The 16,401-nt window shown below is 37.9% G+C and overlaps 2 protein-coding genes across 6 annotated transcripts; one reads left to right on the top strand and one right to left on the bottom strand.

Moving 5' to 3' along the window:
- Positions 1–629: 629 nt before the first annotated feature.
- On the top strand, positions 630–5,265 carry LOC114946595 (uncharacterized). 3 transcript variants are annotated; one of them, XM_029323181.2, is made up of 7 exons: positions 630–929; positions 1,209–1,321; positions 1,785–2,000; positions 2,302–2,720; positions 3,107–3,812; positions 3,914–4,127; positions 4,556–5,265. In XM_029323181.2, exons 1-7 carry the CDS (start codon positions 836–838, stop codon positions 4,759–4,761), a joined length of 1,968 nt encoding a protein of 655 aa, XP_029179014.1. In that variant the 5' UTR covers positions 630–835; the 3' UTR covers positions 4,762–5,265. The 3 variants fall into 3 exon arrangements, with proteins under 3 accessions (XP_029179014.1, XP_029179025.1, XP_029179007.1); XM_029323174.2 differs by having other exon boundaries at positions 632–929; positions 3,893–4,127; XM_029323192.2 differs by lacking the exon at positions 1,785–2,000 and having other exon boundaries at positions 3,893–4,127.
- Positions 4,921–15,726, bottom strand: LOC114946580 (monocarboxylate transporter 14). Of its 3 annotated transcripts, none has more exons than XM_029323146.2 (7): positions 15,364–15,726; positions 8,321–9,848; positions 7,731–7,894; positions 7,368–7,530; positions 7,025–7,291; positions 6,704–6,925; positions 4,921–6,595 (listed from the first exon to the last, which is right to left on the bottom strand). In XM_029323146.2, exons 2-7 carry the CDS (start codon positions 9,647–9,649, stop codon positions 6,137–6,139), a joined length of 2,604 nt encoding a protein of 867 aa, XP_029178979.1. In that variant the 5' UTR covers positions 9,650–9,848; positions 15,364–15,726; the 3' UTR covers positions 4,921–6,136. The 3 variants fall into 3 exon arrangements, with proteins under 3 accessions (XP_029178979.1, XP_029178987.1, XP_029178997.1); XM_029323154.2 differs by lacking the exon at positions 15,364–15,726 and adding an exon at positions 11,141–11,611; XM_029323164.2 differs by lacking the exon at positions 4,921–6,595 and having other exon boundaries at positions 6,710–6,944.
- Positions 15,727–16,401: the final 675 nt, after the last annotated feature.

Genomic DNA, 16,401 nt, shown 5'->3' with positions numbered 1-16,401 from the left:
TCAAATTAAAATAATTTGTATCTAAAGTATCGACGCATTTGACAGCTCATATTATTAATTTTTTTTTAAATAATTGTTTCAATATATATATATATATATATATATATATATACATGTGTGTGTATGTGTAATTTTGGATATTATAATTAATTTCGATTAAATTCAGAAGAAATAGCACAATGTTATTCATAATTTGATAAGTAAATGAATATCTCGAATACAATTAAAAAAGATATTCAACCAAAAAATATAAAAAAATATAACAAATAACTAAATGGAATAACGAAATAGAAAGATTATTAGAGTTTTAGAGAAAGGAGAGAGTGAAGAGTCACCATTTTGATTTAAAAAAAAAAAATTGTTTTAGAATCATTTCTTAAAATAAATCAGCATATAATGTAATTGAAGTGTGTATCAAACGCTTTTAATAAGTCATCTTCACACGTAAGAGAGGTTTCGGGACCAAAGGACGCAAGCATATATTATCTTCCTCCCCCGCTCTTTCCATCGCTGGTTGTTGTCAACGATAAACGACACAGACTTCTGACAAGACCTCTCGACGATGAAGGAGTAAAGTAACATAACTTGTCAGTGTCTGCTCTGGTCTCTCTCTTTCTTTTTTTTTTGAAAGAGGTCGTAGGGTCAAATCGGAATATATAATCGACTGCATTCCGATACGCAAACGCGGTTTATATTCCGCCGACTTGTATCACCGGCAGTGAGGTCGAAAATTGCGAGCGCGCGACACGCTTCCGGTCTCTCGCATCGTTATTGTTCAATAATTGACGAGTATAAATAAATATATCGGTAACTTGACGAGGAATTAACCAAAGTCATGGTCGACGTCGGTGTCTCTTCGATAGTGAATCTCGGCTTCAGTTTTTCGCTGACGATATTTCTGGTCCCGCTTCTCCTTATCGCGTACTTAGGTAACAGTAGGTACTTTGTACCTTCAAACTCTTGGAAAAAATATAAAGATTATACGCACACTGGAGATAAGAGATCATGCGTGTTTAATGATATATATTTTCTCGCTTTATGTTACACTCGCGCGCTTTTGATCTTTCATCGATTCGCGATTAAAGATCGCGCATAATTGTAAATATCTAAATCATGTGAATCATAATCTTCTACGTATTTAAATCATCAGTTTACAAGATGCATTGCATAGAATAATAATGCGTATACATGTTCGATATTTTTTTAAGTGATGACGTGGACAAGGAGATCTTGGATACGCTTCATAAAGTGGAAGTATCCGAATTACGTCGTCGTGGAGGAGAACAGTATTCGGAGTATCTTGGATCAGGGACGGAATCACGTGAGTATAGAGAGTTGCGAGCAAAAACATTACCAATTATTCAAATCCAACATTGTCACAATATCATATATGCAGGGTATCTGACATAAAGTGTCACACCGAAAATATGCAATTAGATCTAGTTATTTGGAGACAATTTTTCCTCAGGAAAAATCTCGGGGGAGGCCATTATTTTTTGCATGTTCCCAATTTTTGCCATCGTGTATCTTTATAACAAAATCTTAAATTAAAATTTTATTAAAGTAAACGCCTCTACTTAAAATTAATTGGAGAATGTGATTTTGTTAATATTTTATTCCCACAAGGCTTATAGTTTGCGAAAAACCCTTTATTTTCAATCGCTTATAACTTGAAAATGATTAATGCCTCAATATTTTTGTCGAGGAAAAATTGCCTTTAAATAACAAGATCCACTTGTATATTTTTGATGTGACACCTTATGTCAGACATCCTGTATATATAGGGAATCTGCACGCTTCTCGTGGAAGGTCGTTTGATCGTGAAGGGCGTGAGGAATCACCTCGCTCATCTGGCGTCTACGAGAAAATACCTGAGATCGGCTCTCTTCACACGCTGGGGCGTCTACGTTTGGAAGGAGCTCGATTACTCCGTCGACAGCCACCTGGTGAACTCGCCCTGCTCGTTTCGCGGTCGTCCCATCACTGACAACAACATCCAGGTCGGCGTCCGTCGTTCTGTCAGAGACTCAGGTAGAAAACTGACGTCATTAAACGTCAAAATGACGTCATCGACGTCAAAACCTCATCAACAGTACAACATATCCGAAAAATGTTCGAAAGATATCCAGAAAATATCCAGAGGATATTCGAACATCCTTATAGAATGTTCTCTGAACGTCTTCGGGATATGTGTGCTGTCGGGGAATGACGTCAGTCAAAATGACGTCAATTTGTTACCTGGGAGACCGATCGCTGACCTCGAACTCCTTTCGATCTGACGTAGTAACTGTTCTGTCATAGGATTACATAAGCGACGTGACGTCAAAGTTTCTTCCGGGGAAATTACCGCCGTGGCAGGTGCACGTGGTAAATTGCTTCGTGCGTGGGGAAGAGCGTCAGGTATGTCTCGTGCGGGCGCATCATTTGCTTCTGCGACAGGAGCACCTGACTTTGGCGGATTTCTTGCCGCTCAAGTATTCGACGGATAACTGGACGTGCCAGGAAAGCGATTCGCCCTTCACGAATCTGTATGCCGAGCCCACTGCTCTACCGCGGCTTCGACAGATGCTCATCGAGAGCTTCAGCAACTACTGGAACGATTTTCTTTACAACAACGATCCCATCGAACGCCCGGAGATCCTGAAGAAGCGGATCGGAGTGTCTCAATGCGTCAAAATCGCGATGATAGTCCTAGTTTGTACTCTGAAAGAGCTTGCCAGGTATGAGTCCAAGATATTGCACATTTCTGATCCTATTTTTCATATATTCGTCTAGGAAAACGTTTAAACAAATAATATTATCTGAAACTTGAAGATTCTTGAGGATTTCTTATTTAAAATGTGTTTAAAAAGGATAACAATACCCTAATAGCACACCATATCCGAAAGACATTCTGAGGATATTCAGAGAAAATCCAGACGACATTTGAACATTCTTAGAATGTTTTCTGATGTCTTCAGGATATATGTGCTGTTAGGATAAAAACTGTTTAATAATATTATTTGATACTTGAGGATCTATTTGAAGTGAAGATTAAAGAAAGGATAACAATAAAAATTGTGTATCTTAATTTGAAAAACTAATTTTTGTCTGTAATTCTTGGTAGACAATGGCGAAAGGCTGAAGGACTGAAATTCCTGGAGCTTGTATCGATCGTCCAACGCGAGTCGAGCAAGAGGAGCTTCAATCCTCGCCTGATACTCGAATCCATCACCAAGTCTTTCAATCCGATCAACATCCTTCACTCCTGCATCGCTTTGTCCTGGTACATCATGGTCACGTTGTGCTTAAGGACGCCGTTTCTCCTCGTCCGAGAGCTGCAGGCTCTAAAATCGCGTCACAAACACTACTACGCGGATACCTTGACCTATATGCTCTTCTGCTACCTCCCACTGACATTCCAAGCGATTCGCGAAATTATGTCCATCAGCTGGATAGCCGTAACGGCACCCAAGATCATCGTCGAGGAGCTGTTTCTGAAGCATCCGCAGTCGAATCAGCTGCAGACCATCTCTCCGTGCGGAAGAAAGGTGGTGGCTTGGTCGGAGGAGGTCGACGTCGACCTGGTGCGGAAAATCGCCAACGTAACCGGGGCGACGGAGACGGAAGTTCTCTTAGTGGCCACCGTGGACGCTCTGAAGGAGTACTTCCGGCACTCGGACGTCAACGTTCCGGACGACGTGCTCGCGACCGTGAAGTTCGTGAGTCAGCGAGCCGTGTTCCTGAGAAACCACGAGGCCCGAGGTATCCTCTGTCTCGCCTTGCCCACCAGGACGCCGTTGTTTCACGACGATCTCGTCGAGATCTTACAGGTGAGACTCGGATTTAAGATTCACGCGTCAAACAACTCCCTCGAATCTCTCCAAACGCTCTCGTGTCGCGCTTCCCAAAGGTCATTCAACGAAACGTTCAGGAAGCCAGGTCTAGGCAGAGCGCGATTTACGCGATCACGGCGGCGGAAACGTCCTGCGGGTTCATCTCGTCCTGCGTACCTGCCATCGTCCTGAAGTTACTCCTCAATCAACTGTCGAGAAGGTACTCCCTGTGTTTGACGCACGTCGACGGTGATCTACCTGTGGAAGGCATAGATGGGGCGATCTACTGGCGACCGCCGCAAGGAAACTGCAGTATATACATATATATTTTATTAAGACTCCTTGGTCCTCGCCGCCATGTTGGATTGTGATGTCAGAAGCGAGAAAATACAGCTGCTGATTGATTATAAAGGAAAAATTAGTTTTCAGACAATTTTACAGTGTACCACAGAATTTTCCCTAACATTCCGAAGACGTTCAGAGAACATCCTGAGGATGTTCGAATGTCCTCCGGATATTCTCTGAATGTCTTTTGGATATGGTGTGCTATTAGGATTGTATTGTTGTTTCGTTGAAATATATTTTTTATCTGAAAATTCCATGTCAAAATTTTGAGCGTATATTTTCTAGCTTCTGACGTCATGATTCCGACACAGTCGACGAGGATTAATAAGGAGCGTTAATCACGCGATATCTATTAGTATTTTGTATTGCACATCAGGTTTGTATACATTTTTTAGACATGTCAATGACCTTACACAAGCGTGGAAACGGAGTGCGTCTCGGCGTAATGGGAGACGCGTTGCTCGGCCCGCAGCATTTCGTCCTGGCGAGGACGTTTCCTCAGAGTGTACGGAATCTCGCCAACATTCTGGGGGTTCCGAGGGCGTCCAGTCGGAGCCCGAGCCCTAACGCACTCAATCCAATGACGTCTCCAGGATACTGAGATAATTTTGCCGATGGAAGGACAAAGGGGATTTGATTTTTCTTCTCATTTAGTGTTTTCTCTCACCTCTTACTCTGTTTCTTTTTTTCAGAGAAATAGTATCCGGGTCGCGAACCCCGATAATAATACCGGTAACATGTAATTTTTTAACACCGTCGATAATAAATATTTAATCTGTTCATATTTATCAGACAGATACATGTTAGTCACATTATATAGTCGTTACATGTTCGAGACAAACAAAATTTTGACGGCTTTTATAAATAACAATTTTTATAAATATAGTCTATTCACACTATTCATCTCTCTTCTAGTTCTTCTTCGGACAAGTACCTGAATATTATTGAAATGTTTTAATTAGATGTTTGTTTAGATGAAAGATGAAACATGCTTACATCTTCTTTGCATTATCGTGTAGCAGATATTTTTATGTCATATCACTATGTGTATATCACGCAACGATGTAAATCGAACAATTGAAATAAATTAAGTTAAATGATTCAACGATTTCTTTTTACGAAACTGCGCATTTTTTTCGTAAATCTTTGCACATTCTTTCTAAATATTATATATAGTAAACATTATATATGATCATTATTTGACTACTTATTTAATCTTTGGATCTTTGAAAAATAACAAAAATATTCACAAAAAACTTTTGTAAATATTTTGTGCGATGATATTGTAACGATATAATATATATCGTACGCACATATATATATATATATATATATAAACCTATAATGAAAACATTGTTAAACTGAATAATCTGGGAAACAAATTTCATTATAAATTGTTAACACGTCGCTTCATTACATTATTAAAGCATGTATAAATGTATTTAAGCGTTTCAAGCGTTTACAAGTCTAATAAAAAATAAATTCATCTATATGCGAGTTTTACAAAAAAATGTAATAAAATATATCTTTTTGACTTCTTAATACCGTTGTCTTGTAATAAGACTAAGTACATTACAAACAATCTTTTATTCAATATATTCCGTTAAAATTAAGTATGCACTGCAACTTGTATATGTAAAGCGTAGTACTTTAAGTAGAAAAAGCTCTTTGTAGGCGTACGAAGTACATTGATGTGTTTTCTTTCAATCGATTTGTGTAAATGTTTCATTAGATGTATAAATATAGAATTATTCGCGTGACACGAATAATTTAAGTACAAGAAAATATCTTTTGGCTATAAATAGAAAATTGCAAAATATTCGATAAACGTCTTGTCGCATCCGCATGTAAAAATGAATAGTGAGATTCAACATTTTCTTGCGAGCTCTAAATATTCGTTCGTCTTTTTTTCCTCCAATCTACAATAACTTTGCGCAACATGTGTATATAATGTAAAACAATGAATATAATTCGTTCTATGCTAAACAGTCATTGCCATTCGTTCGTTCCATCTCGATCGGTCCGCTACCGAAAATTTTTCGATTCTTCGTGTACGGTATAATACCTACAAAGATCCCGGAGACGATAATCCAACCGCCGGCCATAAGGAAAGAAAGATCCCAGGATTCAGTGACGTCGAACAACCATCCAGCCAACGGGGGTCCGAGAAGATTTCCGATTCCTTGACATAACAAGCTGAGACCGTAAGCGGTAGTGAATCTTTCCAAAGGAATCAGCTCGACCAATATAACAGGAGTAAAGCTGAAATTGCTCGCGAAGAAGAGGCCGAAAGCTGCAGAGGTTATCATCAGAAACGCGTAATTATAGGTGAAGACGGACATCAATATCGTGGCCACTCCGCACGCAATCAGACACCAGGTGTACGTTTTAATGACATTCATCCAGGGTTGATCGCCAGCCCAGCCTAGAATGATCTATAAAAGCGAGCAACACCGAGTATGAGAGAATGGTATCTCGCATGACAATTCGCTGGCAATTTGCGAAAAATAGAGCGCGTTACTCTCTAATGATTTTAAGATTACCATTCCGATGGTATTGGTTATGCCGATAATGCTGAGGAGATTAGCGGCATCGGACTCGTCGTAACCGTTCCTAGTCAGATGCTCCGCGAGGTAGAAGTACGGTACGATGAACCACGTGAATAGCAATATCGTCGACAATGACATCAGCAGGAAATGCAATTCGAGAAACATCGAAAAGTCCAACATGCTCTTTAACAGATCCACCAGCTCGTCGTACCACTTCTGCGTAAGACAGGGACAACTGTACAAATTTTTGTGCGCTAGACAAAAGCAAAACCTACCTGCCTCTTCTAATATTATCGCGAACGCTTAATGAAATACCTGTTCGTTCTCTTTAGCCAATGTAATCATACTGTTTCTATAGATGTCGGGACAACTGCTCGCTCTCAGCCTGTACTTGTGCAGATTTAGGGCAGCGCCGCGATACATGACCGAATTTCTATGCACTCGGATATCCTTGAAGTAATGGGTATTGGTACTGAACTGTCGTCTGAGCCAAGGTATCGAGTCGGTCCTGATGACGTTCGCCTGCGATTCAACTTCAACGTAACGTTTAGACACGGATCTCCTTCTTTCCGTCGGAACTACCTGGAAAGTATTCGCTTCATGTTGCCACGAGGGGAATCGACGGAATCCATAACGAAAGTGACCGTTTGTTTATTACCGTAGTATGCGTGACTTCTTTCGCCAGTAATGGATTAGTCCCCTCTATTTCCTTCTTCGACATTTTTCTGGAGCAAAGTTTCGTGGGTGCGGGAGTGGATGCCAGACAAGTATCTTTGTTCCTTTGATCCACGATCGTTTTCGATTCCGTTGCTCGTTTCAGCCTTTGTAGAACGTAACATAAATGTTAAATGTCACGACCAGGTATTGTGTGTAGTCGATTCCATTGTATTCGACTAACTAAAGTATCGCGCGACAAATATATATATGTATATCGTATTTCGTTGGAAAAGAGGGATTCGACGAAGAAAATTAAATCGCTAAAACCTATATTATAACTAACTACACGTAACAAATGATTAACCTCATTGACATAGTGACTCCGCTTTTATTATGAATCTCCCCCGTCGAATCCTGCAGGTGTTTATCGGACAAACTTCTACACAATAGAAGACTAGGATAGTTTTCCAGGATAACGGTATACAGCCTAGAATTGCCTAGTAATGATTCCAATACTTCCAAAGGCACCTGAAATCTCATACATTCCAATATTCATTCCTTTACAAAATTCGACAATACCGGAGAAATCGTCCACAGAAAAAAAGGAATCCTTGATTCAAGTATATTTTTATTCTTGAACGCTATTTGATTCATTTAAGCATAGACTGCTCTTTGTAATCACAAATCTTCATTTGTCTTAATAATAAATAAGTTTGGTAAAATCCTTATATCCGATGCTCACTTATCCTTGCGACTTAATTTTTAAATTGAAGTAAACTTCAGCTTCAACCCAGGATATTTTGCACTTTTGTTTTGAGGATGAATTATTCTTTATCCAAGATTATATTTGGCGCTATTATAAGGATAAAATATACTTGAATCAAGGTATATTGGCATTCTTTCGAGGATACCGTTTTTTCTGTGTCGCTTTACGCGACTCGCTTGATGGCTCACCTTTTCGCTTCGCTTTACAAAAGTCGGTAGATTAACCACGCTCGTCGTGTGCCTTTTCGCGCCGTCGGCCATTTCGATGCTCGTGCTTAGGTTCTGTAAGAAATACTCGGGCGCCCGGTCGCTTCTAAGCAATCGTCGGAGCTCCTCGACCCCCGGAAACTCATCGGACGGGCTTCCGTTCGACTTTACTGTACCGTCCGATCGTACATTCGATTTCTTCGTCGCGGCCTGATCCTGCTTCTGTTGCTCCAGTATCCACCATTCCGGATCTCTCATCACGGTCCCTGCGACGATCATGTTGAAGAAGGTGCCGGCCAGGAGTAAACATGCGCCCCGCCAGCCATACTCGTTGATGAAATACGTCGTCATCGGGGCGTAGACGAAGGTGCCGATTCCGGTGCCGCACGCGCCGAGACCTACAGCTAAGGTTCGCTTCTTATCGAACCAAAAGGCGATGCTCACAACCGCGGTGACGTAGCACAAACCCAGACCGAGACCCGCGATCACGCCAAAGGTCAAGTACATTACCTCGATGGTGTTACTAAAGATACTTAGGATGAAGCCGAATCCGGACACCAGGCCGCCGATGATGGTCATGTTCCTGCAGCCGTATCGGTCCACAAGAGCGGACATGATCGGCCCGGATAGAAGCGGCACAGCCATGAAAAGCGAGCCGATCCAAGCGGTCTTGGACTTGGACGCGCCAAATTCGTGAAGGAACTCAATGTAAAGGAGACCGAAGCTAAAGGAGACCCCGTCGGCTATCATGGAGATGACCAGGGAGGCCAGAACGACCACCCAGCCCCAACCGCCATCGGGTACTTTTGGTTTCTTACGGCTCTTCGTCATTTTCTCGATAGAACCTAAGGAATCTTCGCGTTCCGAGCTAATACTCTCGGAATCGAGCGAGTCCCTGACTTGATTGGTCGGTGTATCGGCATTCGAAGACTCACGATCGAGCGTTTCTTCAATCTTCCTCGGTGTAGCGCTCTGCTCCGTCAACTTGATCCCATTGTTCGATTTCTCCGTCGAGTCTAGACCGACTTCCCGTCTATTGTTCACGCTGTCCACCAGATCGACATTTTTGTGGACAACGGAATTTGTAAGGCAAATCGTGGGACTTCCATTTCGCCAGCCGACCAACGGGGCTTTGCGCGGCTGATGATGATTACTCTGATGATTTCTCTTCGCGCACAGATCTTCCTCCTTGCCGGCGACGTTCGCGGAACAATCGGCATAACTGTTCCCATGATTGTTGTTGTTCCTGTTGTAATCGTCGTCGCATTCTACTTGAAGCTCTAGCAGGTCAGCCTTGTTCCTGCTGGCCATTGTCTCTCTAAATGTAAGTGATTGCCGAGTGGATCCAACGACGCCGCCAGCCCTTCAACCCTTGGAACTCGCTCGGATGATAGCCACCTTGTCCTCCGGTTACCATAAGGATCCTGGGAACGATCCTTGACGATTCGCGGAACGTAAACCGCGCCGAATTCAGCATGCACGCACTTTCGAGTCGCTCGAGTCGCTCGTCCTACAAAAGGATTTTTCAATTAATATATCAATGATATCGATTATACGAGAAGAGAAGCTGGGAAAAAAATCCATGCGCGAAAAATAGAACCAGTGGCGTATTTTGTGATTCGATTGTGGGAACGAGGAGAGGCTAACAAATGACTAAATTTATACATATTTAGTTCAATACTGTCAAATGAATCATTTATTTGAAACAAATCAATATTTATTTGTTTTGAAAAGGATTTTCTTATATCAAATAAATATTATTAGTTTCAAATAAATGATTCATTTGGCAGTATTGAAATACATACTTATTCGAATTAGATAAATTTTTTCAATGTACTTACACAGTACTCTCTTAAAATAAATCAGTAAAAAAACCACCGATTGAATCAATAAAACAGTACATCACTGAAAATCAGGAAATAGTGACTGATTGTCAGTGATGTACTGTTTTATTGATTCAATCGGTGGTTTTTTCACTGATTTATTTTAAGAGAGTAGGAAAATTTGTGTTCTTTTGTTAAAAACGGTCCCCGTTAAAATATCTGTGTTAAACTATAGATATAAAAATAACACAATGTGCATCTATTTTCAATTTTGCACAATAACTATGTTCTGTTTTATTTTATTAGTGCCAAGATTTATCTGTTAAAATTTACAGAATAAATGTTAATTTTTTATTTTATAATACAATTGCGGCTAATAAAATCTAAAATTAACATGTTTTAATTAATGTTACACAAAATAACATAATTAAAAAATTAACACAAAAATTTTTATGGACCGTTTGATATTTGTTAAATTTAACACAAATTTTTTAACCGTATATAGTTTAATTTGCTTAATGAAACGGTGCTCGATAAGTGTGAAAATGCTGACAACTTTTGTTAGTTAGATCTTGGAATTGAAGAATGAAGGAAAAGGACTGAAGCCCGACAATTTCCTCCATAAATACGTCACTGAATGAAGCGATAAGAATAATGTAACATACATATCATTTAGGTATGAATCACTGTCAAAAACACATAATTTATCACGCGATAGATATAGCAAATTAACGGATATACATCCGTTCATTATCATATCTCTATATCTCTCGATATCACTCGAGTAAGCGATGACAAAATCATACACGTTTTGGCACTCGATACTCATACATATATCGATAGATACAAAGTAGTGCATAAGTATGCGTCATATAAAAAAAAATTTAAGCACATAATTTGTATTATATTATCTCAAGACCAAGTATTAAAAAAGATATAAAGAAAGTGATTAATAAAGAGAAAATCAGTAATTACTCACCATCGAGATAATGTCAATAGCGTGCAGACGTGTATGCGTGTATAGGTGTAGGAATATACTAGCGACACTCGTCGGTGTGAGCAATTATAATATACAATTATTCAGAAATAAAAAAATAGGGGGTTAGATAAAATCAATCAATAAATGGGTTAATCAATCAAGAAATAAAGCAAAGCGTGCAACTGGCGCTTAATCGATCGACGAGAAAAGTCTCTCCACCTAAGCTGAAGGGCTGCAAAATAAATTATCGGTAACAAGATAAGAAATGTAATAGTGTCAGTGCGTAATACCTGAAATGAAAAAAAGATCTAATCTAGAGAAAGCGCGTGTCCATTCGTGCAATAATTATTCATTATAGCGTTACGTGCATTATAGCGCATGCAAATCATTCCCCATAATCTCTCCTCTAAAAAAATCATACTTGACTTGTATAAATTTAGTGCATACATATTTATATACTTTTATATATTTAATTAGAATAAGTTAATATATCCATTTTATAATAAATTATAATAAGTTATAATTTATAATTATAATAAATAAATAATTGTAATGAATTTATATATATGTATATATATATGTCCATCAACAAATATACAAGAGAAGTAGATTTTTTTATTATGTTATACGTTGTATATGTATATGTATTTATTTTCATCAGATATATCTCAACATATATCGTCTAATTGTAAGCAATTACATCAACGCTTCTTTCGCTTAAGTGTCGCTAATTTATATGTCCTAAGAATATACAGTTAAAATTTATATGTATCTGCGACGAAAGACACGTTTGTTTAATATCATAATAAACGATATCAATTTCGAAATAGTATAACAAATAATTAAATAATAATTAATTTTATTTAAGTAAGATATTTATCATTAAGATTAATATTTAGAAACACGAATCCGATTGCATTATGAAATTTTTATTCAGTAAATTAGCTATTTATAAATTAGTTATTAATAGTATACTATTAGTTATCAGTATTTTTATTTATTTTATTATCTCGTATACTGTTTGTATTCGAGAGAGAGAGAGAGAGAGAGAGAGAGAGGAAGAAAGAGATATTAAAAGTGTAACTGTAATATCCAAGTCCATTTTTGAAAATTATTGTAATTATCTTTAATTTTTTAATTAACATGTATATATCTATATGTACCCACAATTTCATTTTTCTTAAATTTTTAATTACTTCAGGAAATATATTTATTACATTAGCAATAAGAGACAAAAAGTGTCTATACACAATTGCATGGCAGAATTATTATTCTTTATGAATTCATTGTATTATTATCGTCACTGATATGTAATCATTATTTTATTAAATATTGTAGAGAGAGAAAAAAAGTACTTCTCATATAAAATCTATCAGAACGCCCTTCAAAACTTTCAAAAGTAGGCGCACTTATTATTAGAAGTCTTTCGTCGGTCGATGGTCTAATAATACTTTGGCATTGCTTAACTGCCGACTTTCGACGTAAAGCTGCAAATTCTTTTGGCAATTCGCAATAATGCGTATTTATAAGATCTCATCTTACAAAATGTCAAACTTAAACGAGCCTTAAATTCAGAGAACTAAATTTCTGGGGTAGTACCAAGAGCTTTCTCGCAATTTCTTTGACAAATTTTTAATGGAAAAAAATTATCTCGGTAAAATAAGAAAACAACTTTTAGAATCAACGAGATCATATTTTATATACAATTGTCACGCGCGCATATAAAACTGTCATTTTAACGAGAAGCTTAAGGGACGTCATATTTTAATTGACGTAAGATTGGGGTCTTTGATCTGCATCTCGCGCGATGACATCATCATCCGAAAAATGTCATTAAAAGTTTTTACGAAGCTTTCGTCGCAGAAAAAATTAAACGTTTTTTTTACGCACGTAATTGTCAATATTTGCAACGATGATAAGAGCGACAGAAAATTGCGCAAATTATTTCTTTTTTTCTTCTTTTGGCTTTCTCAATCAAAGTTTTTGAAATTACGTAAAGATTTACGATCGGAATGAATTTACAACACGCGCAAATGTATCTGAGAAAAGGATTATGTGTCTCACTACCGTTTATGGATTTTACGATTATACTTATCGCGTGTTGGTTCGTTGAAAAAAATTACGATTGTAAGACATCGTTAACGTGTCTAGCACACGCGAATATATTCTATGGCGTATAATCGATATAGTTTATAAATTAAATTAAATATTTCTTCGACATTTCTCCGATTGCTAAGATATCACAAATTATTCGTTTCTCATATATTTAAATAAATACAAAATAGAAACGAAAAGGTTCGAAAGTAGATAGTTAAGTGTCATATAAGAGTCGACGGAGGGGTATGATCACCATGGAAACCGACTGGTCGATTTCCGCGTGAATGTTCGTCTCTCTACCAAAATAAAGGGATAGCAAATTTCCATTAAAGTTTACTTCTCGTGTATATTGCGAAATTCACCTCTATGCAAAAATAAAAAAAAATCAGCGTGCGATATATATGGAGATTATATATTCACTGCTTTATATCCCTCGTAAAAAGACAACATAATTTATTTAATTACATTATGACATCGTTGCATATATTTAATTTTAAAAAATTAATAAATTAATGCATATATTCAATTTAAATTTAATTAAAAAATTCATAAATAAATGAATAATTTCTGCAGCTATTTTCGCAATGCAACATCGGAAAAACGATAATTTTATATCACACGTGTCCGAAAAAAATGAATATAAAATAGTATTTATTCTTTTCTTTTCAATGCCAAAAAATAAATTTGAATCTCTCGTATTTTCTGATGCAATCTCGCCAGAGATTACTTATCTTGAATATATATACACACACAAAAACCTTTCGTTTAAATACTGTATCAAACACTTTTGGATCGATATGGTGGAACCGTTATTCGCGATTACATCGAGTCACGTATGTTTAAACAGAATTATTTCACATATCAATTCGTAACAGTGCAAATTTTGCAGAATATCAAGATTGAAAATTAAAAAATTTTAATTTAAAGCATCCATCATCGCAATTGCTCTTTAATCGAGACGCAGCTGCCAGCTGGACTTTCATGCTTGTAGAAAGAAGAAAGGGAAAGTGAGAGGATAGCAAAAATATAATATATTCATATGAATTAATTATGTGAATTTTGTATGTATGCAAAAATTCTAGGACGTTTAATACGTGTCTTTTAAATACATCGTACAGAATGTGAACACTCGGCAGAAACGTGTATTACAGGAAACGATTATAGATAACAGGAAAAAAATGATGTAAAGTGGTCATACACGTCAAACCAGCAATACGTAAATTTTTCTTTTATTTAAAAAAAAAAAGAATTGTTTCACCGTGTCGTATATTACTAATAAACACATTTTTATTACATGTTTCAAGTCGAGGATATACGCGATTCATCGAAATTAAGAAGAAAGATATAAAAAAACGACGAATTATTCAAAAAAAAAAAAAAATAAAATTCAAGCTTAAAATTTTCAGCTGCTTATATTTTCTATCATACTTCTTACTCGGATAATTGATTGAGTCAATGTGGTCTTGAATGTTCAGCGCAGATCGCGTTAATTGTGCTTAAACGTATCGCGTGATAAATCGGCAAATAAACGAAAGAACTAATAAAATAAGCGCCACGCTCAATTATAGCGATCATTGAGTTTATTATCTATCTAAAGTTACGTCAACGTCAACGAATAAACATGTTACTTTATTTGATAAACTCCCGCAATTCTTATTCATTTATTCGGAATATGCAGAGCTTCCGGAAAAATCATATCTGTTCGTTTTCGCGATTATAAATGATAAAATATATAGTTGAGCGCACATTTGGGTGCGAGCGACAGATAAACGACAAGAAGCATCTAGAAGCGTGCGGATATTCTTTTCAAATTTTAGCGCGTCTAATATCGATATTTAAAACGCAGGGGCGTTTCTGCAGTCGAACCAGTGACGAAATAAGAGATTTGTAAATTTAAAAAAAATGTATATATGTAATAACCACATAGACGATATAACTCTGTTTAATATTAAAATGACATATTAGTAATGGCAAAATTGTCTGAATCACCTTGCCACTCTAATAGATACCGAAAGAGGAGAAACGATGAAAGAAAAGAAAATGGAAAAAAAAAAAAAAGAAAATTGACATGCGAAACACACGCGCTCTTCGTAAAGTCGCGTCGTGTGTTTACTCATCGAGCTTACCAACGAGCAGCTCGCGCAAATTGTCAGAGAATCCGGAGCTTTCGCGTAGCCTGGCACGATCCCCGTTGGAAAGAGCGTTTTGCGCCGTCTTATTGCAGCGACGACGACGATTTCGGCGTGCATTCGGCGTGCCCGGGGCACGTCGTGTATTTCTTTTCGCTCCCAAAAATATGACGCGTGCCGATCACGCGACCGCCTCGGTTGGGGACACCCAGTATACTGGTGAGAGACCGCGGTTCAGGAGCCTCAGAATCCACGTCATGGGAAAGGTTCTCCGGCGCCGCACCTGACGTCGAACGGAGCACGCGTGTGTTGTGTGCGCCGACCTCGCTCGTCTCGTCTCGCAGCTCGCTTTGTCTCGCCGCTCGCCGCGCCTCGTCTAGTCTCGCACTCGTCTCGCCCCCCACCCCCACCTACCCCCACCACGCGTCACCTTGCCTCACCTTGCCGCGCCCGCGTCATTGCGAGCCCGCTTCTGCTTGCTTACGCACGCGCTTCGGCGCGGCTCTCGTTTCTCCCGGCGATCTTTTTTCGCGATGTCAAAAATGTTGCGTCGCCGACCAACAATCGATTATAAGACGTTTTGTATAATATACGAAATAGTGTGACATTGGCTATGTATTTTCACATTATCGCTGAACCGATGTTTTTATTATAGTATAATGAATGTTGAACTGAATACTCAAACGATGTTTAACTTGCTAATGATAACGAAAAGTCAGACTCATGCTTAAATTAAATAGAAAAAAATAAAATATCAATGGAATATAATGGAAATATAATGGAATATTAAATAATGAAATCGTAATTCGATGTGTTTGGCGCCACAATGACATACGGTATTTTCCATCTCGCGTCCTTCGAACCGTCTAATCGATAATTATCGTGCGTCTAAATAAATATCGCGAAATATTCCGTATAATTCGCGATTAAAGCGAGATGGTTAAATTTTTCATTTCAAACCTCGCGAATTGGAGCATCTTTTTTTAATATATGTATATATATATATATATATATATATATAATTCACGTGTCGTT

Source organism: Nylanderia fulva, unplaced genomic scaffold (genome assembly GCF_048542155.1).
Source record: "Nylanderia fulva isolate GAGA-0341 unplaced genomic scaffold, ASM4854215v1 Scaffold3, whole genome shotgun sequence".
NCBI classification, from domain to species: Eukaryota; Metazoa; Arthropoda; class Insecta; order Hymenoptera; family Formicidae; genus Nylanderia; species Nylanderia fulva.
Note: the sequence above shows the minus strand (reverse complement) of the source record. Positions and strands in the feature narration are given on the sequence as shown.

Coding starts and splice junctions, on each gene's coding strand:
- LOC114946580 (XM_029323146.2), bottom strand. CDS start 9,649: ATGGCCAGCAGGAACAAGGCTGACCTGCTAGAGCTTCAAGTAGAATGC. Junction 7,895..8,320: donor TTGTAAAGCGAAGCGAAAAG/GTGAGCCATCAA, acceptor ATGAGATTTCAG/GTGCCTTTGGAAGTATTGGA. Junction 7,292..7,367: donor AAGAAGTCACGCATACTACG/GTAATAAACAAA, acceptor AATACTTTCCAG/GTAGTTCCGACGGAAAGAAG.
- LOC114946595 (XM_029323174.2), top strand. CDS start 836: ATGGTCGACGTCGGTGTCTCTTCGATAGTGAATCTCGGCTTCAGTTTT. Junction 2,001..2,301: donor TCACTGACAACAACATCCAG/GTCGGCGTCCGT, acceptor GTTCTGTCATAG/GATTACATAAGCGACGTGAC. Junction 3,813..3,892: donor ATCTCGTCGAGATCTTACAG/GTGAGACTCGGA, acceptor CGCTTCCCAAAG/GTCATTCAACGAAACGTTCA.